This window comes from Pseudorca crassidens, chromosome 11 (genome assembly GCF_039906515.1).
Source record: "Pseudorca crassidens isolate mPseCra1 chromosome 11, mPseCra1.hap1, whole genome shotgun sequence".
Classification (NCBI taxonomy): Eukaryota; Metazoa; Chordata; class Mammalia; order Artiodactyla; family Delphinidae; genus Pseudorca; species Pseudorca crassidens.
The window spans coordinates 46,650,445-46,670,896 of record NC_090306.1 but is presented as its reverse complement, the minus strand read 5'-3'; the positions used below and the strand labels follow the sequence as shown (position 1 = coordinate 46,670,896).

General features: G+C 53.8%; 1 protein-coding gene and 2 long non-coding RNA genes across 5 annotated transcripts; 2 read left to right on the top strand and 1 right to left on the bottom strand.

Moving 5' to 3' along the window:
* Window positions 1-4,451: 4,451 nt before the first annotated feature.
* HOXC11 (homeobox C11) lies at window positions 4,452-14,489 on the bottom strand. Of its 2 annotated transcripts, none has more exons than XM_067696793.1 (2): window positions 6,929-7,613; window positions 4,452-5,696 (listed from the first exon to the last, which is right to left on the bottom strand). In XM_067696793.1, the coding sequence occupies exons 1-2, from the start codon at window positions 7,611-7,613 to the stop codon at window positions 5,464-5,466; spliced, it is 918 nt and encodes a 305-aa protein (XP_067552894.1). In that variant the 3' UTR covers window positions 4,452-5,463. The 2 variants fall into 2 exon arrangements, 1 of the variants encoding a protein (XP_067552894.1); XR_010932427.1 differs by lacking the exon at window positions 6,929-7,613 and adding an exon at window positions 14,194-14,489 and having other exon boundaries at window positions 5,556-5,696.
* Window positions 7,660-9,309, top strand: LOC137201997 (uncharacterized). Its single transcript, XR_010932430.1, has 3 exons — window positions 7,660-7,798; window positions 8,180-8,329; window positions 9,041-9,309. It is a non-coding gene; the product is annotated as an uncharacterized lncRNA (long non-coding RNA).
* LOC137201996 (uncharacterized) lies at window positions 13,346-18,635 on the top strand. Of its 2 annotated transcripts, XR_010932429.1 has the most exons (3): window positions 13,346-13,471; window positions 14,338-14,762; window positions 16,582-18,635. It is a non-coding gene; the product is annotated as an uncharacterized lncRNA (long non-coding RNA). The 2 variants fall into 2 exon arrangements; XR_010932428.1 differs by lacking the exon at window positions 13,346-13,471 and having other exon boundaries at window positions 13,822-14,762.
* Window positions 18,636-20,452: the final 1,817 nt, after the last annotated feature.

The following is a 20,452-nucleotide window of genomic DNA, read 5'->3' as shown; positions in this document are numbered from 1 at the left end:
GGTGGGATGATGTCTTTGGCGGGTGGGACGGGGTGGGGGAAGCCTTGCTCCCCATATTATGGTTTGCGCCCAAGTTGCCCAGTGGGTCGTGTTTCCAGCCGGAGTCAGGGCTGCGGTCTGCCGGCTTACTTCGGAGAAAATCCCACTCCTCCTTTACTGGCTAACTTCCTTTTCGAAGATCTTTGTTTTCCATCTTTGTTTCCCCCCTTTCTTTTTCCATCTTCCTCCTTTCTCTTTATTTGTTTCTTTCTCTTTTTCTCTGCAATTCATTTGTTTCCTTCTCTTTTTCTGATTCTTTCTCTTTCTTGTGTTCCTTAGTTCTCTCTTCCTTCTTTCTTTCTTTGTTATACAATTTATTCTTTACTCTTTTCTTTCCTCCTAAATGCTTTCCTTCCCCTTGACTTTCTCCCCTAGCTCTTCTTGTTTTTCTCTGTTGTGCTGGGCGGAGGGGGAGAGCACGAGGTTCAGTAGCATCCCTTCCCAGCCCCACTGCTCAAGCTTGGAGTTGACCTTCGCCCGCCTTCAGCCTTAACTCCACTCCTCACAAGGCGAAGTGTAGGGCTGTCAGCCGCTGGCGGCCAGGGCTCAGCAGTCACTATCAGAGGGAAGGAAAAGCAGGCGCTGGGGCACATCCTGACCAACTCCGCTGGCTCCCTGAAGTGCCCAGGTCCAGGGCTTAGGTATCCTCAAGTCCTTCACCCCGAAGAAGCCTCATCCACCAGGTCTGTCTTTGGAGAAGTTGCTCCATCTTTGTCCTGACTTCCAGAGATGAACATTAAAATAGTCCCTGTTTGAGCCCACTTGATACCCCAAGGCTGGAGCTAGGGGAAATGAAGGAGTGGGGTTCTGTCCGTCCCAGGCGAGGGGCAGATCCACGGGGTCACTCGCAGGCTTAGCAGTCCAAGGCCACGTCCCTATACAGGCACCTTTGTTCTTCGAGCTCCTGGATTGCAGCCCGCTGGCCTTCCTTCTCTCTCGGTCCTACAATCACTGCAACCTCTGGGCAGGCATTTCTTGTCGTCTTGAATTCTGTCTTTCATCAAACCCTTTGTGGACTTTGCAGGAGGCAGGGTTGCAGGGCTGTGTGTGCAGAGACTCTTCCCAACTTAACGGTCTGAGTCAAGGTTATGGGTCTCCACTTTGTGCAGTGGGTTGAGGGTGTGTGCAGGGCTGTATGTGTGTGTGTGTGTGTGTGTGTGAGAGAGAGAGAGAGAGAGAGGGAGAGAGAGGGAGAGAGAGAGATGCCTACAGGAGAACAAGAGGTTGTGATGGGGAAGGTCTAATTGACATTGTCCAAACTTTGCGGTTCTGTAAGGGTGTGTCTCAACAGCAGAGTGGCTGGGACTTTCCTAGCAGCCCCCAAAGCTGGATCCGAGGTGGACCTCAGGAAGGATTAATCCCAACCTTTAAGCCTTGTTTTGCCTTAGTCAGAGATACAGCTCCAGACATCCCCCCTCCCACCAGGACCTCAGAACCTCTCTCTCCCCAACCTCCCAGAGACCCTGAGACTTGGTTCCATGGCAAGACCAAAACTTTAAGTTTTTGAAAAAGAGAGGAGGAATCTTGTAAAACTTTTATGCCAAACAAAGTTATAAAAACTTCCCGGGCGTTGCCTTTTCCAAAGGTTTATATGAATAATAAAGAGTGCAGTCGCGTGCACACAGTTCTGGCGGGCTCTGAGCTGGGAGGGTTCAACAAACAGCATTATCCAGCCCTGGGGCAACAGGAAACCCCAGGGGCTGGCCCCTTGAGGGAATATTGGCCCAGAAACGAATTGCCCTACAGATTCCGGAGAGGGGCGGGGAGAGGGAAGGGGTGGCGCCCTTGACTCCCTTGAAGTTCAAAGTTCTTTGTCCTGGTGAGAAAAACCCTCTCTGCCTTCAATCCACTCGAGAAATTATTCCCCAGGTAGTTTCTCCTCCTCCGATTGAGAAACGGCTCCAGGTATCCCCAACTCCATTCACCTTTCAGACACCTAGTCTGTAACTTTCTTCCTTGCCTAAAGCGGAGCTCCCCTTCTTCCCCATCTGGGACACCTAGAACCTGCGGGCTTTCTCTCAGAGGCACTTCGCTGGGATCTGTGAACCTTCTTCCAAGGCGCCCTCGCATCACCATCCCCCAGCAACCTGGGGGTCTGCGTGACAAAGAAACATCAAACCCATTTCTCCTTTCAAGTCCCCCAGGTTCCCCCTGCACCCCCAAAGCCCATAGTGGGAGGGGGAGGAGCCCAGAGTGCTCTCTCAGCCCACACCACTTAATACCCTTGTAAACTCCCACGTGCGCTATAAACTTGGATTTTTACAACCAACATTCCTCCTTAGCTCCGGGAAACTTTGAACTCGGCCTCGGGTTTATTTACTGGTGGGGGGTGGGATTGGGGGACTGGGAGCTGAGAAAGGCTGGAGGAGAAGAGGCGGGGAAGGAGGTTGCGGGCAAGGGGGTAATGGAGTGGGGGTATGGGGTGTGTTGGGGGAGCCAAGACTGTCCACTGCGGATTTGTTTACTAGTTAGGGCGGAAGCGTTTTCTAACACAGGCCAGATTGGGTCGTTAAGGGCGAAATGAAACTGGGTTTAGAGGCGCGGGGTGGGGTGGGGGCACTTTATGGCGGCGTCTAGACGAGGCTCTTTTGTTCCCGGGCAGCGCCACGGCTGGAGGGGATTACCCAAAGAGGTTGAGCCCGGAGTGCCCCTGACCACCAAGGGGGGTCGGACATCCCGGGGGCCCGAAGGTGGGTTTGTTGGGGGGACAGAAACCTCTTTTTTCTAATTTTTAGAAGGTCACCGAAGACTGGCAGCTTCCTGGGCTGGGATCATAGAAAGCTTTTGTTTTTCTTTCACCATGACACCCCGCCTTCCTTCAGAAATCCCTTCTGGAGCTGGGGGTCTTTTCTGGGCTGCGCATTGCAGGGAAAGTGGTAGCTTTGGATTTTCAATATTCTTCTCCAAAATCAAGAGCCATTTAGAGATCAGTATTTTGCTTTATAAGCAGGTTCTATATAGTTATCTCCATCCTATTTTATTGGAAGCACGGCTGGCAGGCCAATAGCCCTTGTTATGACTCGTGGATAAACATCATACCTAGAGATATCTCTCAAGCACAAGTGCACGCGCATGCAAACGTGCATGCACACACACACACACACAGACGATCCTCAGCTGCATTCCTTCTGCCACTCACTACACACTGACAGTGGTTACACACCTCAGAGGACACAAGCCCTAGATGTGCATGTGGTCAGTTTTACTGCATACTATAAGCAAAAGAGTGCACATAATATTCCTTTTCGTGTGCACCCATAGGCATCCGACAGATATTTGTGTGTGGGCACATGAGGCAATTGTGGGGTTGTATATACACCCCAGTTTGCAAATTTTGTCTCAAGACCTACATTTACAAATGAGAGATTCAGATACCCCGTCATCAAAAACGATGGAACCTAGATGCAGTAGTCCATAGTCGTGGTGCTTTTTTCTTTCACTCAACAGAATTATATTGACGAAAACATTTTCTTCGAATTACAGAAGAACCGTTCCAAAGAAAAGGGAACGATGAGAGAATTGGTCCTAAACCTCTGCCCCCAAATAACGAATTTGGAACAGAGATCGCCAGAGTGCCCTCAACGAATGCGCTGAAAGGACTATAGTTATCTTTATCCGGAAGAAACATGCAGCAAATATATATATGGGTGTGGTGACCATCCTCACGGGTCACCTCCTTCCCCAGCGCCCCACCCCAAGCCAACCTCTTACAAAACAGATCTCTGGGGCTTTCCACGCTGGGAGACCAATGTACAAACATCAGGGTGGCCCCAGCCTAGGGTCTTGTTGTGTCTGGAGGAGCCCAGCCATTTGTGCTTGAGGGGAAGGGGCCCAGCCCTACCCTCCCACCCTCAGGGGCTGGCGCGGTGAGGAAAGGGAGGGGGCTGGTTTCTCCCCCTCTCCCTTCCCTCCTTCAAAACTGTATATAAAAATTCCAATACAGTCTTCTCATAGAGGGAAAAAGAAGAAAAGAAAAAACGAAAGCCCTACCCTCAACCCTACACATTTAACTGCCACAGACGGAGACATCTGGTGGGAGGGCGGTGGAGCCAAGAAAATTCCTATAAATTTAAATTCGATGATGGTTACAATTAACTCCACAACAAACGTGTGCTTAAACGGAAAGCGTTGCTGGGCGTTTGGACGCAGCTCGAGCTGCACGTGAGAAATGAGAGCTTTAAGAGTCGCAGTGGAAAGTCCTCAACTTGAGAGCGGGAGGAAGCTACCGCCGCACTCTTGCCCCTGCCCGTGGAGAGAGGGGTGCAGGCCCGCCAGCCCCGGCCTACCTCACCTTCACACACCTGTCCTCCTCTGCTGGGCTCTGCCCGCCTGCTTCCACCTCCTCCGCCTTGGGAGCATTGAGGGTTTTAAGAGGAGAGGGGCTAATAAAAGGGTCAAATAAAATCATAATATTGAACAGAATGAAATATCTTTATTTGCCACCAAAAAAAAAAAAATTCACAGCAATCCCTCTGGGACAGGAGCCGGCTGGGGATTGCACACGTACACACGCACTCACGCACAAGGAGATGGGTGATTCAAATCTCATTCCAGGCGAGTCCTCCCCATATCCCCTCCGGGTAGAAAGAAATACTTGTGAAATTTATTTACAAAAATTCAGGCCTCAGCATGGGGGAGGCGTCCAATCCCGTCTCCCTACTGCCTCTTCCACCCCAATCTTTTTTTTTTTAAAAAAAGAAGGTAACAAATGCATAGACTATAGCTATAAATTCGCGGAGTGGGGCACAGCTTGGAAAAAGGTTAGGAAACCTCAACGCACCAGTTAAGAAATTTCAAAGGAGGGCTCTACACGTTCAAGGGGGAGAACAACTAGGCTTGGGCAGGGCCTGGGCACAGACAGAGGTAGGACACGACTTTGCACACCTAACACCAGGTCAAAGGAACAGAAATTTCACAGCAAGGCGGGATCACATTTAGCTGCTCCCCAGCAGTGGGGAGTGGTGGGGTAGGGACGGGGAGCCCGGGAAGTCTCCCCTCGCAGACACAGTGTCCGAGCAGATCTTCTCACATGGGCAAGGGAAGGCTTGCAGTTCGAGGACTGTAAGGCTCTGGCGCCCACTACTCACGCCCCTCCCCCCACCCAATCCGAGCACCAAGACATTGTCGCGAGGTGTGTTTTCTTTTAAATAAAGATTCTTGGCCTCGGCGCCAACGGTGTCCACTCGCCGTGGATCAGACACTCTCCTTCACCCCCCTTTCCAGGCCCGGTCCCTGTCCCACACTGAGTCAGACCAAGGTGAAGGAGGTTCCGGAAAGAAGTGCGGGCAACGGCAGTGGGGGCCAGCCCTGGCCACAGTCCAGTTTTCCACCCGCGGAAAGAAGGCGAGTTAGAAAATAAAAAATAAAAATAAAATAAAATAATCTCCCCCTTTCCCCCCTCCCCCCAAAGGGCCCGGTCCGCGGTTACAGCAGAGGATTTCCCGAGAAATACTGCAGCCGGTCTCTGCTTAGTTTTTTTTCTTTCATCCTTCTGTTCTGAAACCAAATTTTCACTTGTCGGTCCGTCAGGTTCAGCATCCGCGACAGCTGCAGCCGCTTTTCTTTGTTGATATACACGTTGAAGAAAAACTCTCGCTCCAGTTCCCGGATCTGGAATTTCGAATAAGGGCAGCGCTTCTTGCGGGTGCGGGGGGCGTCTGGAGGGGAGGGGAGGGGAGGGGGCAAGTGCGAGGAGAGGGGAAGAGAGACACGTGAGACCCCGGCGACCCCAGCCCCACCGCCCGGCAGCCCTCCCGCGGGCGCAGCGCTGGGCCGAGCCACGATCCCCTGGCAGGGCGAGCTCGTCCCCCATCCCGGGCCACCGTGGGACCCGCGCCCCCTCCCCTCGGACGAGGGCCGGGGCTGGCGGAGTCTGGGGTAGAAGGAAGCCAGCCGGGGCCAAGTGCGTCCCCGCAGACAACGCGCCCCCCCACACACACGACTTCTGCTCAGCCGGGCTCCTCTGCCCCTTCCTGAGCTGCCCTCCTAGTGACTCTGAAAACCCGCCGCCCCGCCCCCCCAGAAATCTGGGGGAACCGCGGAGAACAGGCGCAAAGAAGTGAGACCGGGCGAGAGTCGTGGGGAGGCAGGGAGGAAGCGAGCGAGCAGGCACCAAAGACACCCGAGAGCTGCTTCCGGGGGCCCTGGCGCCCCGGGACGCCCGGCGGGCCGCGCCTTCCCCGCGGCCAGGCTAGGCCGGCGCAGAGGCCGCGGGCCGCAGAGAAACGCTGAGCCCCAGGCCTGGAGCAGAGTGGAGCCCTGAGCCGCCTCGTCCCCACCCCCTGTCGCCGCTGACCCCCGGCTTGTTCCGGGTTCTGCTCAGGGACACGCGAACACAGTTTGAACATTTGGAAAATAGTTTTTGAAAGAAGCAGAGCGGCCCTCGCTGGCCTCCCCGGCCTCAGGTTCTGCTCCATTGCCTCTCTCCCCCACCACTCCCCCTCTCTGAGTTTCTCCCTGTCTTTCCCTTGCCCTCCCCTTTCTCCCCCTCCACCCCTCCCCTCCCTCCCGCCCCCCGGCAGCCGGGCTCCCCATCCTTCCTTAAATGCTCCTCTAAGTTCACGATCAAAGTTAATATAGCCCGCGATGGTGGCGCTTTCAAAAATTTCACAGACCGAGGGAGATAACGGGGAGGGGGTTCACCCAGCTTTTCCAAAGAGCCCTTTTCCCTCCGTCCCCACCCCTTCTCCATCGTAAAAAGTCGAGTCGTTGGGAGAGAGGGCTTTGTAGGTTATAATAAAATCCTTTGAATGCTTATAAAACTCCACATAAAATCGGACTGACCCAAAACACGAGGCCGTCCCCGCTCCCCTCGCCTCCCCCCTACTCTCGCCCTCCCTCTCTGGCTCCCTCCCTCCTGCCCGCCTGTTTCACGGCCGCTGCTACCTACTGGGGGCGGCTCCCTTGGCCGGCTCCTTGGCCGCCGAGTGGGCTGAACCGGACGAGCTGGGATTCGTGTTTTCCTCCTCGGCCTCGGCCGCCTCGGGCCCCGCCTCAGCCCGGGACGCCAGTCCCGAGGCCGGGGGCGCCTCGGGCTCCCCCTTGGCCTCACCCTTGCCCGGGCAGGGGGGCTCGGCGGGCGCGTCGCCACCACCGCAGTAGGCGTTGTCGAAGAAACGGTCGAAGGCTTGGGGCAGGACGTTGTTCTTGTTGACTGAGGAGTAGAAGCCGGCGGGGGCGGCGTGCGGGGCGCTGGGGTGGTGGTGGCCGCCGTAGGAGCCTTCGTTTTTCATGAGGATCTCGGTGACGGTGGAAGGAGGCAGGCACTCCCGGTGCATTAGCTCGTCGGCCGCCGCATAGCAGGAGGAATAGCTGTTCCGGTGGTGCCACTTGCCGGAGGGCTCCAGGCCGTAGGAGACCTCCCGGACCGGGGGCACTTGGGCCGGGTAGGGATAGGAGATCTGACGAGAGGGGGCCTGGGGCAGGAAGGAGGAGACCGTGGAGAACTCGGGCACGTAGTAAGTGCAACTGGGCAGATAGAGGTTGGAGGCGCAGCTCCCTCGCTCGCCGAAATCAGCGCCCCTCTCCTTGCGCGACGGCGAGCAGAAGTTGCCCAGGTTGACCGAGTTAAACATCGTTCTCTTCTCCTGCCGGCTCCAGATGGAGGTTTTGGACCTGATCTAGCGAGGGGGGAAAATTTGGGAAGGCGAGATGACGCGTTATCCGTCTTAGTCTCTCTCCCCGAGCACGTGATCCAAAGTAGATATTGTCATATATCAGTTCGGAGCACTTCGCAGTCGTAGGAGGGGTTCTCTCTTAGGTAAGATGGGGACGTTCAGGCGATTGGTTTGCAAACACCGCAGAAACATTATGAAAATCAATTGCAGATTTGTATTCGTTTTTCTCTTGACACTCCCCTCCTCTCCATTCCACAGAGCGAGCAAAGGAGGAGAGAGAGAGGGTTGGGGTGGGGTGGGCGGTGGGATGGGCGGGGGCGGGGGCTAGGAGGGGATAATTGTATTTTTTTCTAGCTGCTGCTCTTCCCCCCCTCCAGGATTGGGAGAAGGAGGAGGGTTCTCACGTATGGGGGGGGGGTCTTGCCTCCTCCCTGTGATCAGCCCAAGACAGGGCTAGGGATGAAGACCTCTTTCCCCACTGCCTGATTCTGCCAGAGATGTGAATCTTTTCCCCCAACTCTCAGGGACTCTTACCCCACCAACCTGAAGAGGGTCACAGCGCGTGTTTACAAGAGTTTGAAGAAGTCGATTCTTTTCCTGGCCAGGGCTGGCTATCAAGGCTCCCTTTCCCCTTTGGAGAGACTCCCTGGAAGTGTATCTGAAGTTTCCCAAAGGTGAGGCAGCCCAGCAGCAAGCCAGTGTCCCAACTTTGTCTGGCTTGCTGTGCTGCTGGCGGCTAGGGACTTAGATTAGTCATAAACAGTGGTAAGCAGTGAGCCAGCCGCCCAGCCGGTGCCTGGCGAAGTCTGGGAAAAACCTTCTCTAATGTTGTGTTAAATATTTAGTATGAGAGAGTGGCCCTGGGTGAATATTTCATGCCTGACTTTATTGTCAATCAATGCACAGAAAGCTACATCCACTGTGGATTTTTTAAGTCTCAAACCCGCAAGAAAGAGGTTGGAATGAGAGTCCTGTGTCTTCTCTGTCAGGGGCCCTTTGGGTTGGTGGTTCAGTCTCAGCTTCTTCACTGAAAAGAAGCCCAGTGTCGGCTCTAGGATATGGTGGAGGGACTGGGTTTGGGGCTCCTATCGTTGGACGATTTGGGGGCTGTGAGGTGGATGGTGGGGCCAGGTACAGGTCTCTGGAATAGACCAGCAGGGCAGTGGAAGGGAACTGAGGGCCCTGGGTGGGCTGGGCAGGGCCAGGGGTCACTCTCTAGTGGAAAACCCCAGCCCCTCTCCCTGCTCCCCGGGGGGCTGCAGCCAGGCCCTGGTGGGTGCCACTTCCTGTTTCTCAGTCCTGCCCTTCCCTGCCAGCCTCCTGGGTGGCTGTGACCCCAGAGGTGGACTCAGCGGTTCTGAACTCCCTTGCCTTTCTTCCCACAGGACGCGTTTGAGCAGCTGAAAATCAGTTTATTGAAAGGTTCTAGACTGGGTACCAGAGCAACTGCCCACAAGAAGAAAGCAACCTGGCGTCCAAGGAGGAGCCGCTAGGGCATCATCTGTTCTGTTCAGATCAGCAGGAGGAACTGAAGCCCCCCGGGGACGCAGTCCACCGCACCCTTAGGAAAAGCCAGAAATGGCCCAAACCCTCTTTTAACTCCTAACCCTTGTTTAAAATTGGTTTCCACTGTAAAAATATTATTTGTATTTGATTTTCCTTGTTGAACTTGACAAGGTACTGAGGCCCCGATAGTAGATGGGGAAGACACAAAAAATGGTACCTTGAGCCCAAATACAACCCCTCCCCAAATCATTCTTTCCCAACCCTCCTGTCTCCTCAAATTTGCTTTAGAGCAACACCTGGGTTGGAACAGCCTTGGCCATGTGTCCCACTCTCAGGGAGGCTCTGGCATACCCACGGATAGGTCCCTGGCATCCCTCTACCCATTCATTGCTGGGCACTGCTTCCCGAGCCCTCCTTTAGTCCTGGCCGGATCTTAACTAAGGGCCAGATCTTAACTAAGGGCAAAAAGGAACTAGATTAGGATTTTGCTAACGAGAAGGCTGCAAGAAAAAAAAAATCTGTTGCTTTTCCTCTTTCCCCTACCTCTTTTTATAGGGTGTACTGGGGCCTGCATTTTTAATTATAATGATGGGGAACTATGGACTATGGCTTTTATGGGGTTTGTGCTCTCCTCATTAAACTCGAGTTTATTGGAGGCAAAATGCTCCCCAAACAGTGATGGGAACTGGTAAGAGGGAGCTGAGAGGTACCCCTTGCAGAGGTGTGGGCGAGCATTCAGAGTCTCCACTCTGGCTTTCCCCACTTCCCCCCAGGGCCCTGGTTCCCCCTCAATCCTGGCCTCCTGGGCCTTGTGGGGCCCAAGCCCCCAAGGCAAATTCTGCACCGCCAGGGCCGACAGTGGGGAGGGGGTTTGCTTCCTGTGAGGAGACAGCTGTGGGCCTGAGCACTTGAATTTGACCACCAAAGTTTATTCCAGGGCCACCATAAAAGTGAGCCAGGCTGCTACAAGGAGCTGCTGGCGGCTCTGTTTCCTTGAAACAAAAAAGAAAGGCAAGAAAGAATGTCAAAGGAGCGGATGTTCAGGAAATTCTAGGGTCTCCCAATAGAGGCTTGTGAACATTAATATTTTTCCCCCTAAAATTAAGGCACAAAGTTCAAAAAAATGTTTTTCTAGTTTTGGTCTGACTTTTAATTTTTTAACAACTTAAAAAAATCCCAACAACTGGAGGTTGCTGCTGGGGTCAAGGAGAGAAGGCCTTGGCTGCTGAAGTCGGGGAGACATTGATTGGCAAAAGTGCCCACGGTGTGGGCGAGTGGCCTCCCTGCCCAGTCCTAGGTCCAGGCCACCCTGAAGCATAGGCTGAGCTGCCTGCCCCAGCCGGCATCCCTGAGCATCCGTGCCTCCCCCGACGTGAGACCCAAAATCGGTCCCCAAGTTGATTCCCAGAAGCCCTGGCAAGCCCCACGCCGTGGAGAGGAGGCTGCCTTCCCCCCTCATCTCATGGGTGCCTGTGGCCTCTCCACCTACTGGAGTCCCAGCTTTCACCTGAAATCCTCCTTAGCAGGGCCATCCTGCCCGCCCCACTGACTCTGGGTGGCCTCATTCAGGCAGCTAGCTGGCAGCTGCGGTCTGGGCAGCCGCCTCGGTACTCTGGCCAGGGCCACGACAGACTCTTCCCTTTCACACACAGACACCAGAGGTGGCTTCAGAAGGGGGCAGTATCTCCAGGTCCTAGCCCAGCACCCCACACACAGTACTGGGCCCCCTCAGAGCTTGTCCACCTCCTGCTGCTGCTCTGGAGAGAGCAGACTGCGGTAGGGAAAGGGGCCCACCCCACAGACCAAGAACAGGGAGGAAACCCCAGTTTGGAGAAAGGGGGCCCTTAGAGCTCTCCAGTCTGTAAGTTCAGTTTGTGTGGGGTCAATAAAGAGATAGGCAATCAGCGCATGGACACCCTCAGTGGATCCGAGGCTGGGCCAGCGAGGATTGCATCCTTTTGCACAAAATCTCTCTCCCTTGCAATGCCACTGAGTTTAATAATCCCTTTAATGTGCTTGGGGATTTTCAGGCCTGCACCCCGTGACACCTCCCACCCCCAGCCAGGGAACTAGAAGGGAAAGGGACCGCCAGTTCTCAGACTCCCATCTCTCCTCAGCCCTGGCCATTGCCCCAAGCCCAAGGCCCCAAGTCAGGTCACCTAAGAGGACGCTGCTCCAAGGTTCCTCCGGCCCCTGGACAGGAAAGGAGGAGGGAGAAGGGCAGTCCCTCTGCCCCCACAGCCCCACCCCCTTTCCTCTTCGGAGGAGGGATTGTCCTGGGAGGCTAGCAACGCGACCCCATTTCTCCCAATAAAAGTCCCATTTTACGAGCCAGTTTCACTGGCCCCTCACCAAATGCTCTAAAATCAAGGAAATGTCTTAAAAGCAGTCTGGAAATGGAGCCACTACCATTGGACCTTGGTCTCCAAACTCAGCTGCAACAGCACACACACACACAAAATGCCTTTTCTGGGCAGAACTGCAGTGCTGAGCCACCCAGATCTCCGAACTCTTGGTCCAGTGCAGGCCGGGTTGGCCGGAGCCGCCATTCCCCGGCTTCAGCGCCTACTTAGGCTCGGACCCAGTCCTCGCAGATCAAAGTGAGCTGGCGGCATTTTTATGAGATCAACTTCAGTGGCTCGTTACTTGTGATCAGATGCCTGGGTTGAAAATGCAAAAGGGAACAGCCCATCAACCCGAAAAGGAAAAGGAGAGAGAGAGAGAGAAGGCGCAGGCATGGGGTGAAAAAATTCAGGTGACACATGGCAAGAAGATTCCAGTCACCCACAAAAAAGACCCTTTGCCTGCAGCAAGAACTGTTTGTGGGTCAGTCCCAGCCTCCAGGCGCTGCCATTTCTCCCCGGTTTCGGGAGCCAGGAAACCTGACTTGCCTGTGTTCTGAAGCCTGATACGAAAGCTTCCACAGTGTGGACCTGCCACGTGGGGCAGAATGTGGCCGCCTGCACTCCCTTGCCCCAGCGGGGAAGTTGCCTTCTGCTCACGATTCAAAAGTCTCTCCCATTTTGCTGCTCTCCTCTCTGAGGTCTCCGTGGTCCTCCGGTCGCTACAGCCAGAAGTTGAGTTACAAGAAGATTCGCCAGAGATTTATCGCCTGGCCCCAAACCTGGAGAGCCTCGTTGTCATAAACAACCGTCTATTGTCTAGACTTTTATCTCCGGGTATGGATCGTGCATTACTGAGGCTCAGGAGACACGGGCCTTGCTCTGTGGGGTGTGCGTGCGGCTGAGTGCTTGCCCCCTTGCCGCCAGGGGTTTCTGTGGGTAGGTTTAGGAGGGGACGCAAGTGTGTGTGTGCCCTTGGAGCTGGGCAGGTATACCTGAGTGTCCAAGGGTGAGGGCTCGAAATGGGGAAGGTCTGTCTGTGCCTGGGAACGTTCTGGTGCATGTACTTGTGTGTTGGGTCAGAATTTGTCACGGTATACTTTGTTTCTCGGCATTTTAAGTGTTCCTGTCTGGGCTTTTGCGGGTTTTATTAACCTGTATCCGCTTGGCCTGTTATGTCCCTTGGAAGCAGATCATCTGGTGTTTTTCAGTATTGGGCCCATTGTGTGTGTGTGTTTGGCTTCTCTGAGAAAATGGGTTTGGGTGATACCTTTCCAGTCTCTCCCTCAGATTTCTGCACCACCTCAGCCTAAATCACACCTCAGCCTCTGCCTTCACCACAATGTCTTGCCTTGCTTCGCTCACTGCAAGTCCCTGCCTCTCCCAAGTGACTACCAATTTTCTGTCACAGACACAAAATACATTTTTGCAGGATGAGGTCTGGCTATCTTTGCCTTTCCCACACTAGGGGGAAATGTCGCAGCTCGTAGTAAACTCCCTCCCTTCTTGGGGCTCCCCTTCTCTGGGCTGAGGGGGACATCAGAAAGGGCTTCCCCAGTCCACTCTGACCTTTAAAGATACTGTCCAGACAACTCCAGATAATGACAGAGAGGGCCTGCCACTCCCTCCCTGGCGCTTCCCGGCAGCAACTGTCCTCACCCTGGCCACCCCCTCCGCCCCTTGAGCCCAGGCAGTAGGACGTTTGCCCAGATTAAACGTCAGTGGGAGAGACACTTATCACCTTAGATCTCAGGGTCAGAGGCTGTTTTTGAAAGCCAGGCTCCTTTAACACCAGCAGAGATAATCAAATCCTCCCCCTTTGTTTCTCATGATCAGAACACAGGGTGGCAGGGCTCCAGGCATACAGGCCTGGGAGCTCCCTGCCTGCCCCCACCGCTCCTGGCAGCTCCCACCTGGGCCCCAGACCCCACTTCAGGTCCCAGATAGTTCTTAGGCACCCTCAACCAGGTAGGTCAAGTGGGACGGGGCTGATCCCAGACTCCGTCCGGTTTTCCAGTTGAGAAGGGTGTAGGTGACAACCAGCAGGGGTTTGTGGGGCATCAGATTTAACCAGAAGCCCCCCATCAGTGCACCCCTCCCTTCCCTTGCCATTAGAATTCCCATTTCTCTCTCTCTCTCTCTCCCCCCCCCCCCCCCCCCGCCCTAGTGCTGCTACCCTGGTACCCTGGAGGGAGAGGGCCAATGATTCTACTTCAGGCTCCTTTCTTCGGCCGCCTTCCTTCGCCTGAGTCCGCCGGCTGCCCGCTGCCCGCTGCCCGCTGCCGGCTTCCCGCAGCCCAGCCCGCCGCCGCCTCCACTCCGGAACTCGCTTTCCCTCCAGCGTGCAGGCTGCGGCGTCGCCTTACTCCGCCTCTCTCCCTGCCTCCCTCCATCCCTGTCTTTCCCCCACGTCTCAGACCAACAGATATCTAATATACTTGTCTAGGCTGAGCCGGCTCAACGCTGGGGGATCGCAGCCGCGTTACAGGGTCCTAGCGCGGCGCGCTTCGCTCCCCGTCCCTCAGCTGCAGCCCCCTACTTTGCTAGTTGCCGGGTTCAACAGCTTCTCTCTCGCTTTGCCGCTTCTTCCCCCTTTCTTTCCGCCTTTGGATATGAGAAATAAATAAATCCACGGCTCCTGCCTCATCAGCCCTCCCCACTCCTGCTGCCTCACTCCCCCTCCTCCTTACCGAGTGTACCGCCTTGTTTTCGAAGAAAATCTTAATAGTCAGACATCTAAGCTGTAAATGAACATTTTTTTTCTTTGTGACGGCTAATTTTCTCTCCAATTCTTACGTCTTGCTCCGCTTCGCGGTGGAATGGAATGGATTTAGAAGTCTGCGTATGGGAGGGGGGGAGTGGAGAGATGGAGCCCAGAGTTACAGGCGGTGGCGAGAGATACGGAAGACGGAGAGATACGGAGAGAAAAAGAGGCATTGGGGTGGGGAGAGGAGGGAGGGAGAGGGAGGGATGGATGGAGGGAGGGCGGGAGGGAGGGAGGGGGCCCCAGCTGGCGGGAGCGGAGCCAGAGAGAGAGAAAAGGAGAGAAAAGTTTCCCGGAGTCTTCATTAGTTGACTTCTCTGTCCACTGCTTCCCCCAGCCGGCCGAGCTCACCCCCAATAAAGGAAGGAGGGGGGGGGTCTTTTTTTTTTTTTTTTAAGGCCCCAAAGAGTCCAGTGTTTACAAGACCAGAAATGCCACGGCCACGTCCTGGCAGAAAGAAAGGCTGAAATGGAGGACTGACGCCTTCCTTATAAGGTACGATGCTAACTTGACCTTCACTTTGTCAGGGCGCCCCCCGCCCACCCAGACCGCTGCAGGCGGCCAGGCAGAGCCCAGGCGACCCTGGCCTCTGCCTCCCTGCTTCTTTTTCTCTGTCAAATCTCTCCTTTCCTTTTTTTTCACTTCATCTTTTTCTCTTTTGTCCTTTTCTTCACTTTTTCCTACCTTTTCTTTCTTATTCCCTTCCTTCTCTTTTTCCCCTGCTTTTCTTCTTCCTGCCCCTTTCCTTTCACTCATTCCTTTTATTCTTGCCCACTGGTTTCATGGTTTCCCTTGATTCTCTCTTGCCCAGCTCTCTATTGCAATCTCTCTCTCTCTCTCTCTCTCTCTCTCTCTCTCCTGATCTTTTGAATCCCGGAAACAAGAATAAATATTTTAATTACTCTCCCATCCCCACCCCAGCTGACCTCCACAGCCCTAGCCTGGCCTCTGCCCCCATCCAGGTATCCCTGGGGAAGAGGGTCCAGGAAAGAAGGCCGATTTAGGATTATAGGGGCTTCACTCTGGGCCCAGTGCCCACTTGAGGATGGCAGTGAATTTGGTTTTGGTAAGACTCTGTTTTCCTCTCACTGGCCTCACCCGCCAAGTCTCTGTGACCCTAGTCGTCTTGAATGGAGGACGAAGCCCTTGTTGTGGCAGTATGGGGAGAGCAGAGACCACTGCTCTTGAGACTAAGGGGGAGACTTAAGGACCAAATTGTTGTTTGCCCTTCTCTCAGCTTCCAGCCCCTAAAATCCTAGAGATTTCACTTAAGACCTTTGGGGAGGGAATTTAGAGAATTAGGGATTTCTGGAGATTCCCACACACATGAAAATAGGAAAGAGATAGATTATCCAGGCCTCTCTGCTTTGCCTCTTGTTGCCTCCCATGCTCCAACAAAGCCTCGGACATTAACTCTAATCATATCTTGTGTGGCTATAAAATAAATGATATTATGGACACCCCTATAATTATCTATTATTCACTTACTTGTGATAATTAAAATACTGGATGAGGCAGATCTATGCAGACAATGTAAAGCCAAGCAAATATCCTGGAAAATGAAAGTGAATCTGTGTCCATTCTTGAGTATGTTCCAGAATATGTAAGCCTGCTAGGACCTCCTGGATTTAGAAGTAGCCATCTTGTAGGGGATAGGGTCATATTGGGAGACGCTACCACTTCCTTTTCCCCCCTACATCCCACTTCTCCTCCTCCTTTGCACAGACACCAGAGAGGATCAGACAATCAAAGGGAACTTCTTTCTCTCTCCCCCTACAATTATCCAGATAATTGCATGAATTCTTCCTTGAACATTGCTGTGTAGTCAGGGTTGAGATTTCAGCAGGAAGTGCAAGGGACAGGATTCCAAATGGGGGAAGCTGAGAGAGAGTCCTGTGTTCTTACATTCCCATACTTTATAGTTCTGTCTAGTGTTACATTGTTTCTTCAGGCAAAGATCTTTGTTCGCTTTCAGTCATATTTCTCCCTTCCCCCTCCCTTTCTCTCTCTCTCCCTCCTCCCTTTTTCCGGTCCCTTTAAAGGAGACCCAGATCATCCTCTGCTCTTAATAGATGACTATAAAAGTAAAATTAATTCCCCCCTGCCTTTTAATATCAATATCTCTCTGTTAAGTATGCACATTGGTGAGAATAAACAGAATTAAGTGCTGCAACCCAAACCAGCAATTATATCCAAGGGTTTTTTGGGGGGGAGTGTTTGGTTGTTATTTGTTTTTTTGTTTTCCATTGGGCTTATCTGGGAGTGTTTACTCTGCCGAGAGATAACCAGGGGGTATTTGTATTATTTTTACAAGCTCATTGGGGCCTGAGCCAGTACCAACCTGGTAGAAAAAGCAACCATGAAGCCAGAGAGAGAGCCAAAGGAGGGAAGAGAGCGCCAGATGGAGATGAAAAGGAACCACGCGGAGAAATGCAGGGAAAGAAGGAGGCGGCAGGTCCCGGAACAAACGTGGCAGAGGGCAAGACAGGCACTCAAGGACAGAGGTTTATGTATTTTTATTAATTTTTTTTAAAATTTGGGGCTCAGTGAAGAGAAGGGACGACTCAGGAAAGGGGAGGGGAGAGGGGATTATTCGAGTTACAGCGTGACCACCCCAGAAGGGGAGAACACTGGATACACCAGATCCTCGGTGATCCCCGGTGCTGGTGCTGGAGCAGGAGCTGCACTGGGCTCGCTCTGGTTCCGATTTGCCGCCGTCCCACAGCCCGTCGGGCTGGGCTATCGAAGCCCCCCCTCGCGGCCACCAGGGCTTCCTCGCTCTCCTTATCATTCCATCTTTATGACGAGGCTTGTTAACAAGACCAGCGAGCTGGCCACGCACATCTATCTCTGCCGCTCGAGCTCAGCCAAGCAGCGGCCGGCGGGGGCGGGGTGGGGAGGGGACTGGCGAGGCACTAATTAATTGATTTCTTTGGACAGTAAAGTATGGCCGCATCTACATGGAACCTATCGACTCATAAACAATATCTCTGTTGGGTGTGAGTGTATTGTCTCTCAAAGAATTTTTCCATAGGCGTGTGTCATGTAGTCCAGGATTTTTAGCTGCTAAAGAAAGACCCAAGTGGGTTTCATTTTTAGGGGGCCAGATCGGAGTTAGCTCAGCTCCAGAAAATACTTTATGACTGCCTCTGAAAAAGCGTTGGGAATGGGTTTTGTTGAGAAAAACTTGGGTTATTGGATAACCTTTCCCAGTTGCTTGGTTAAGGTTAAGGATGGGAACTGGAGTCGAGGAGTTGGGCAGGCCGGAGTCCTCTTCCCGGTCGTCTGGGACGGAGTGGGCCTGCTCTCAGATTTGAGAGGAGCATAGAAGACAAGGTCCAGCCTTTACTTCATACTTCCCTGGACTTGAGTTTTTAAAGTAAATTTTTAAAAAGTTAAACAAACCTTAGCTTTCAAGAAGCCCTTGCATGCCCAGCACACAGCCGGAACCTACCTGTTACACACCTCACCTGGTTGCTGCTCTTCCTTCTTTCCCCCTTTCCTAACTGGCAGCTCAGAGTAACTATATTTATATTATATCTAGAAGAACACATCCTGAGACAGAAGGGGTAACGTAATTATACAATGCTAATTCCATACAGGAGTGGTTATGCAGTCAGACCCTGCCGCAAACAGGACCTAGGGCTCTAAATATAGACCCTGACCTCAGACAAGAGAAGCAACAGTTAAATAGAGATAGAAGACCACTTATATAAATAATCCACGTAGACACAGAAGGGGGTTTGTAAAAGACAGGAATAATAGAAATACAGAACAGAAAAGAGGTTCAGCTGATAGAGAATGTCATTGCCAATGCCTGAGCTTCCTCCTGCTACTGTTTTTAAGATTGCCAGAGAAATGTGTATTATAAATACAGTAATATGTGAAATCAAAGTATGTACTTCAGTGTATTTGGTACACATATACCATGTGTACAAACATAATTCACAGAATATATTTTTCATACACTGGGTTGATAGGCACTTTGTGTATATATAATAACATGATGTATATTTTTCATGCAGTGTTTTAATGTGGATATATTAATATCTGGATGCATTGTCCATGTACTGATTTTATATGCCCTTTGGAGTGTATACATCCATGGAGCTAAATAGATGTAGGACTGTACCTTCCCTGCGCAGGATGTGTGCAAGTGTACTGTTTAATCTATGTAAATGAATTTTTACATGTAATGGGTATACATGCTATATGTAATCTTTTCCCAGGAGGTTGTTTTCCCATACAATAGATAAGAGTGCCTCCATATGTATATTTTCTAGAGAAATATATTTTCCATGCCCAGAGTACATGTAATACAGATGGCTGTGCATTTTAGACTGTTTCGGTATATCGGTTATGTCGGCAGTATGGCCAAGCGTGCATTTTGTGGAACAGCTTTTCCATGCTCCGAATGTGGACTGTGCGTCTTTCACAGGGAGCTTTTCTAGCAACAACTGCCGGTGAGTTCCGCACAGACCGGTCGTTGAAGGAAGTTCTCCACTCCGCTTCAGGGAAACTGACAAACGGAAGGCTTATCTCGGAGTCCCCAGGAAGCGGCTCCGGCTCAGAGAGGAGAACTCACCCCCAGGCAACTGCCTGGGTCACAATGGCTAAAGGTCCGCTGCGTTTGGTCTCATCCAAGCCCAGTTCCTCGGCTCCGGTGCCAGGCTCCCTCGGGCGGCACAGCCTTTCGGAGCTTGGGGCAGAGCCGCCGGCGGTGACGAACCCGGCGGGAGGGCGGGCCGCCGCTGTGGGGACGCCGCGTGCCCAGCAGAGGGAGGGCACTTGGGAGAAAGGCCTGGTTCCCGCAGCCCGGCAGCGCCTCGGACTCGGGCTGTTCTTTGAGGTCACCCACAAACCCACAGAGCGTTCCCCCGCCCCCGGGCTGTGGCTCAGGGCCGAGCGGCTGGGCGGGTCCGGGTCTTCGCGGTCTCCGCGGATCTGGCCAGCAGGGGTCATCCGGTCCTTCGCGGGAGCCGGCGGCCCTCGCGCGGCGACCGGAACTGCCGGCTCTGTTCGGGCGGCGGGGCCGGGGCTGGGAGGCGCGCCGGGTTTTCCTCTCCCCGGGACCCCGGGCACACCGGAGCCGGGGCCGGGCCAGGCGGGCGGGGAACTGGACTGAGGCCCCGGAACCCTGTCCGCCGGGCCGGGGCACGGAGCGCTCCGGGCGCGGGGAGGGGAGCGAGCGGCCAGGCGCCCGCGTCGGCCACCAGCGGCCGGCGGGCCTTTGTCTCGGGGCCTCCCCTGAGCGGCGATCGCGAGCTCGGACCCCAGCTGCCGCGGTGCTGCGCGTCCGGTGGCGGAGGGCCCGGGACGCACGCTTCTCCGCGGAAAACCGGCAGCTCCGTCTCGACGGAGGCGGATACCGAAGGGCGGCCGCTCGAGCCTAACGCTCGGCTTATACGCGGCTGCGGGATCCCAGGCCTGCAGCCCACCTCGCGCTAAATTACACCGAGACCTTCGGCGCCTCCCTGTGCCTGCCGCGCAGAGAGGGTTGGGGGCTCCGGGGTGCGTTTCCCCCACGGGTCGGGGGCCTAAAAACCGCTCCTGCTTTCCTGGTAATGGCGGGGAGGATGGGCGGGAGCTCCGGCCGGTCCGGAACCCAAGGTCCCGGGGGTTTGATTTTTCGAAGATCGGGGCCGGCGGTCCCTGCACCGCTCTGGGTCTGAGCCATCGATCGCGCCGGGTTTCCGGCTGCATTAGCATCCACAGAGCCCGGGCTGCCGGGCCCATCTCCCGCCCGCTCGATAGTGGCTTTAAATACCCTAGCTGCGTGTACGCAGCTCAGACTGGAGTAGAACTGGGTGATAATCAGGACCAAATACACAACTCATTTGAATGGCATAAGCTTACACATACACAACAGTGAAATTATTTTTCTACCTGGATTATCCAGATAACTCTCTCCTTTTCTTGTTCCTCAAGACCCAGTTAGAGACACAGGGTGCCTTGTCTTAAATCAGTGGAGTAAATTGTAGTTTGAGGACTTAAGCCAGACAAATACTTGCAAAATAGATGCAATCTTTGCCCAGATCCAGAGCTCAGCCAGGTCCTGGGTATTTGGGTTGTGGCTGCAGCCATGACCTTCTCTTTGGCCAGGAGACCCAAGGACTTGTTATTCAGCCGTTGGGAGGAGGTTATAGTGTTTTTCCTTCTCTGACAGCTTCCCCAGTTATTGAGTC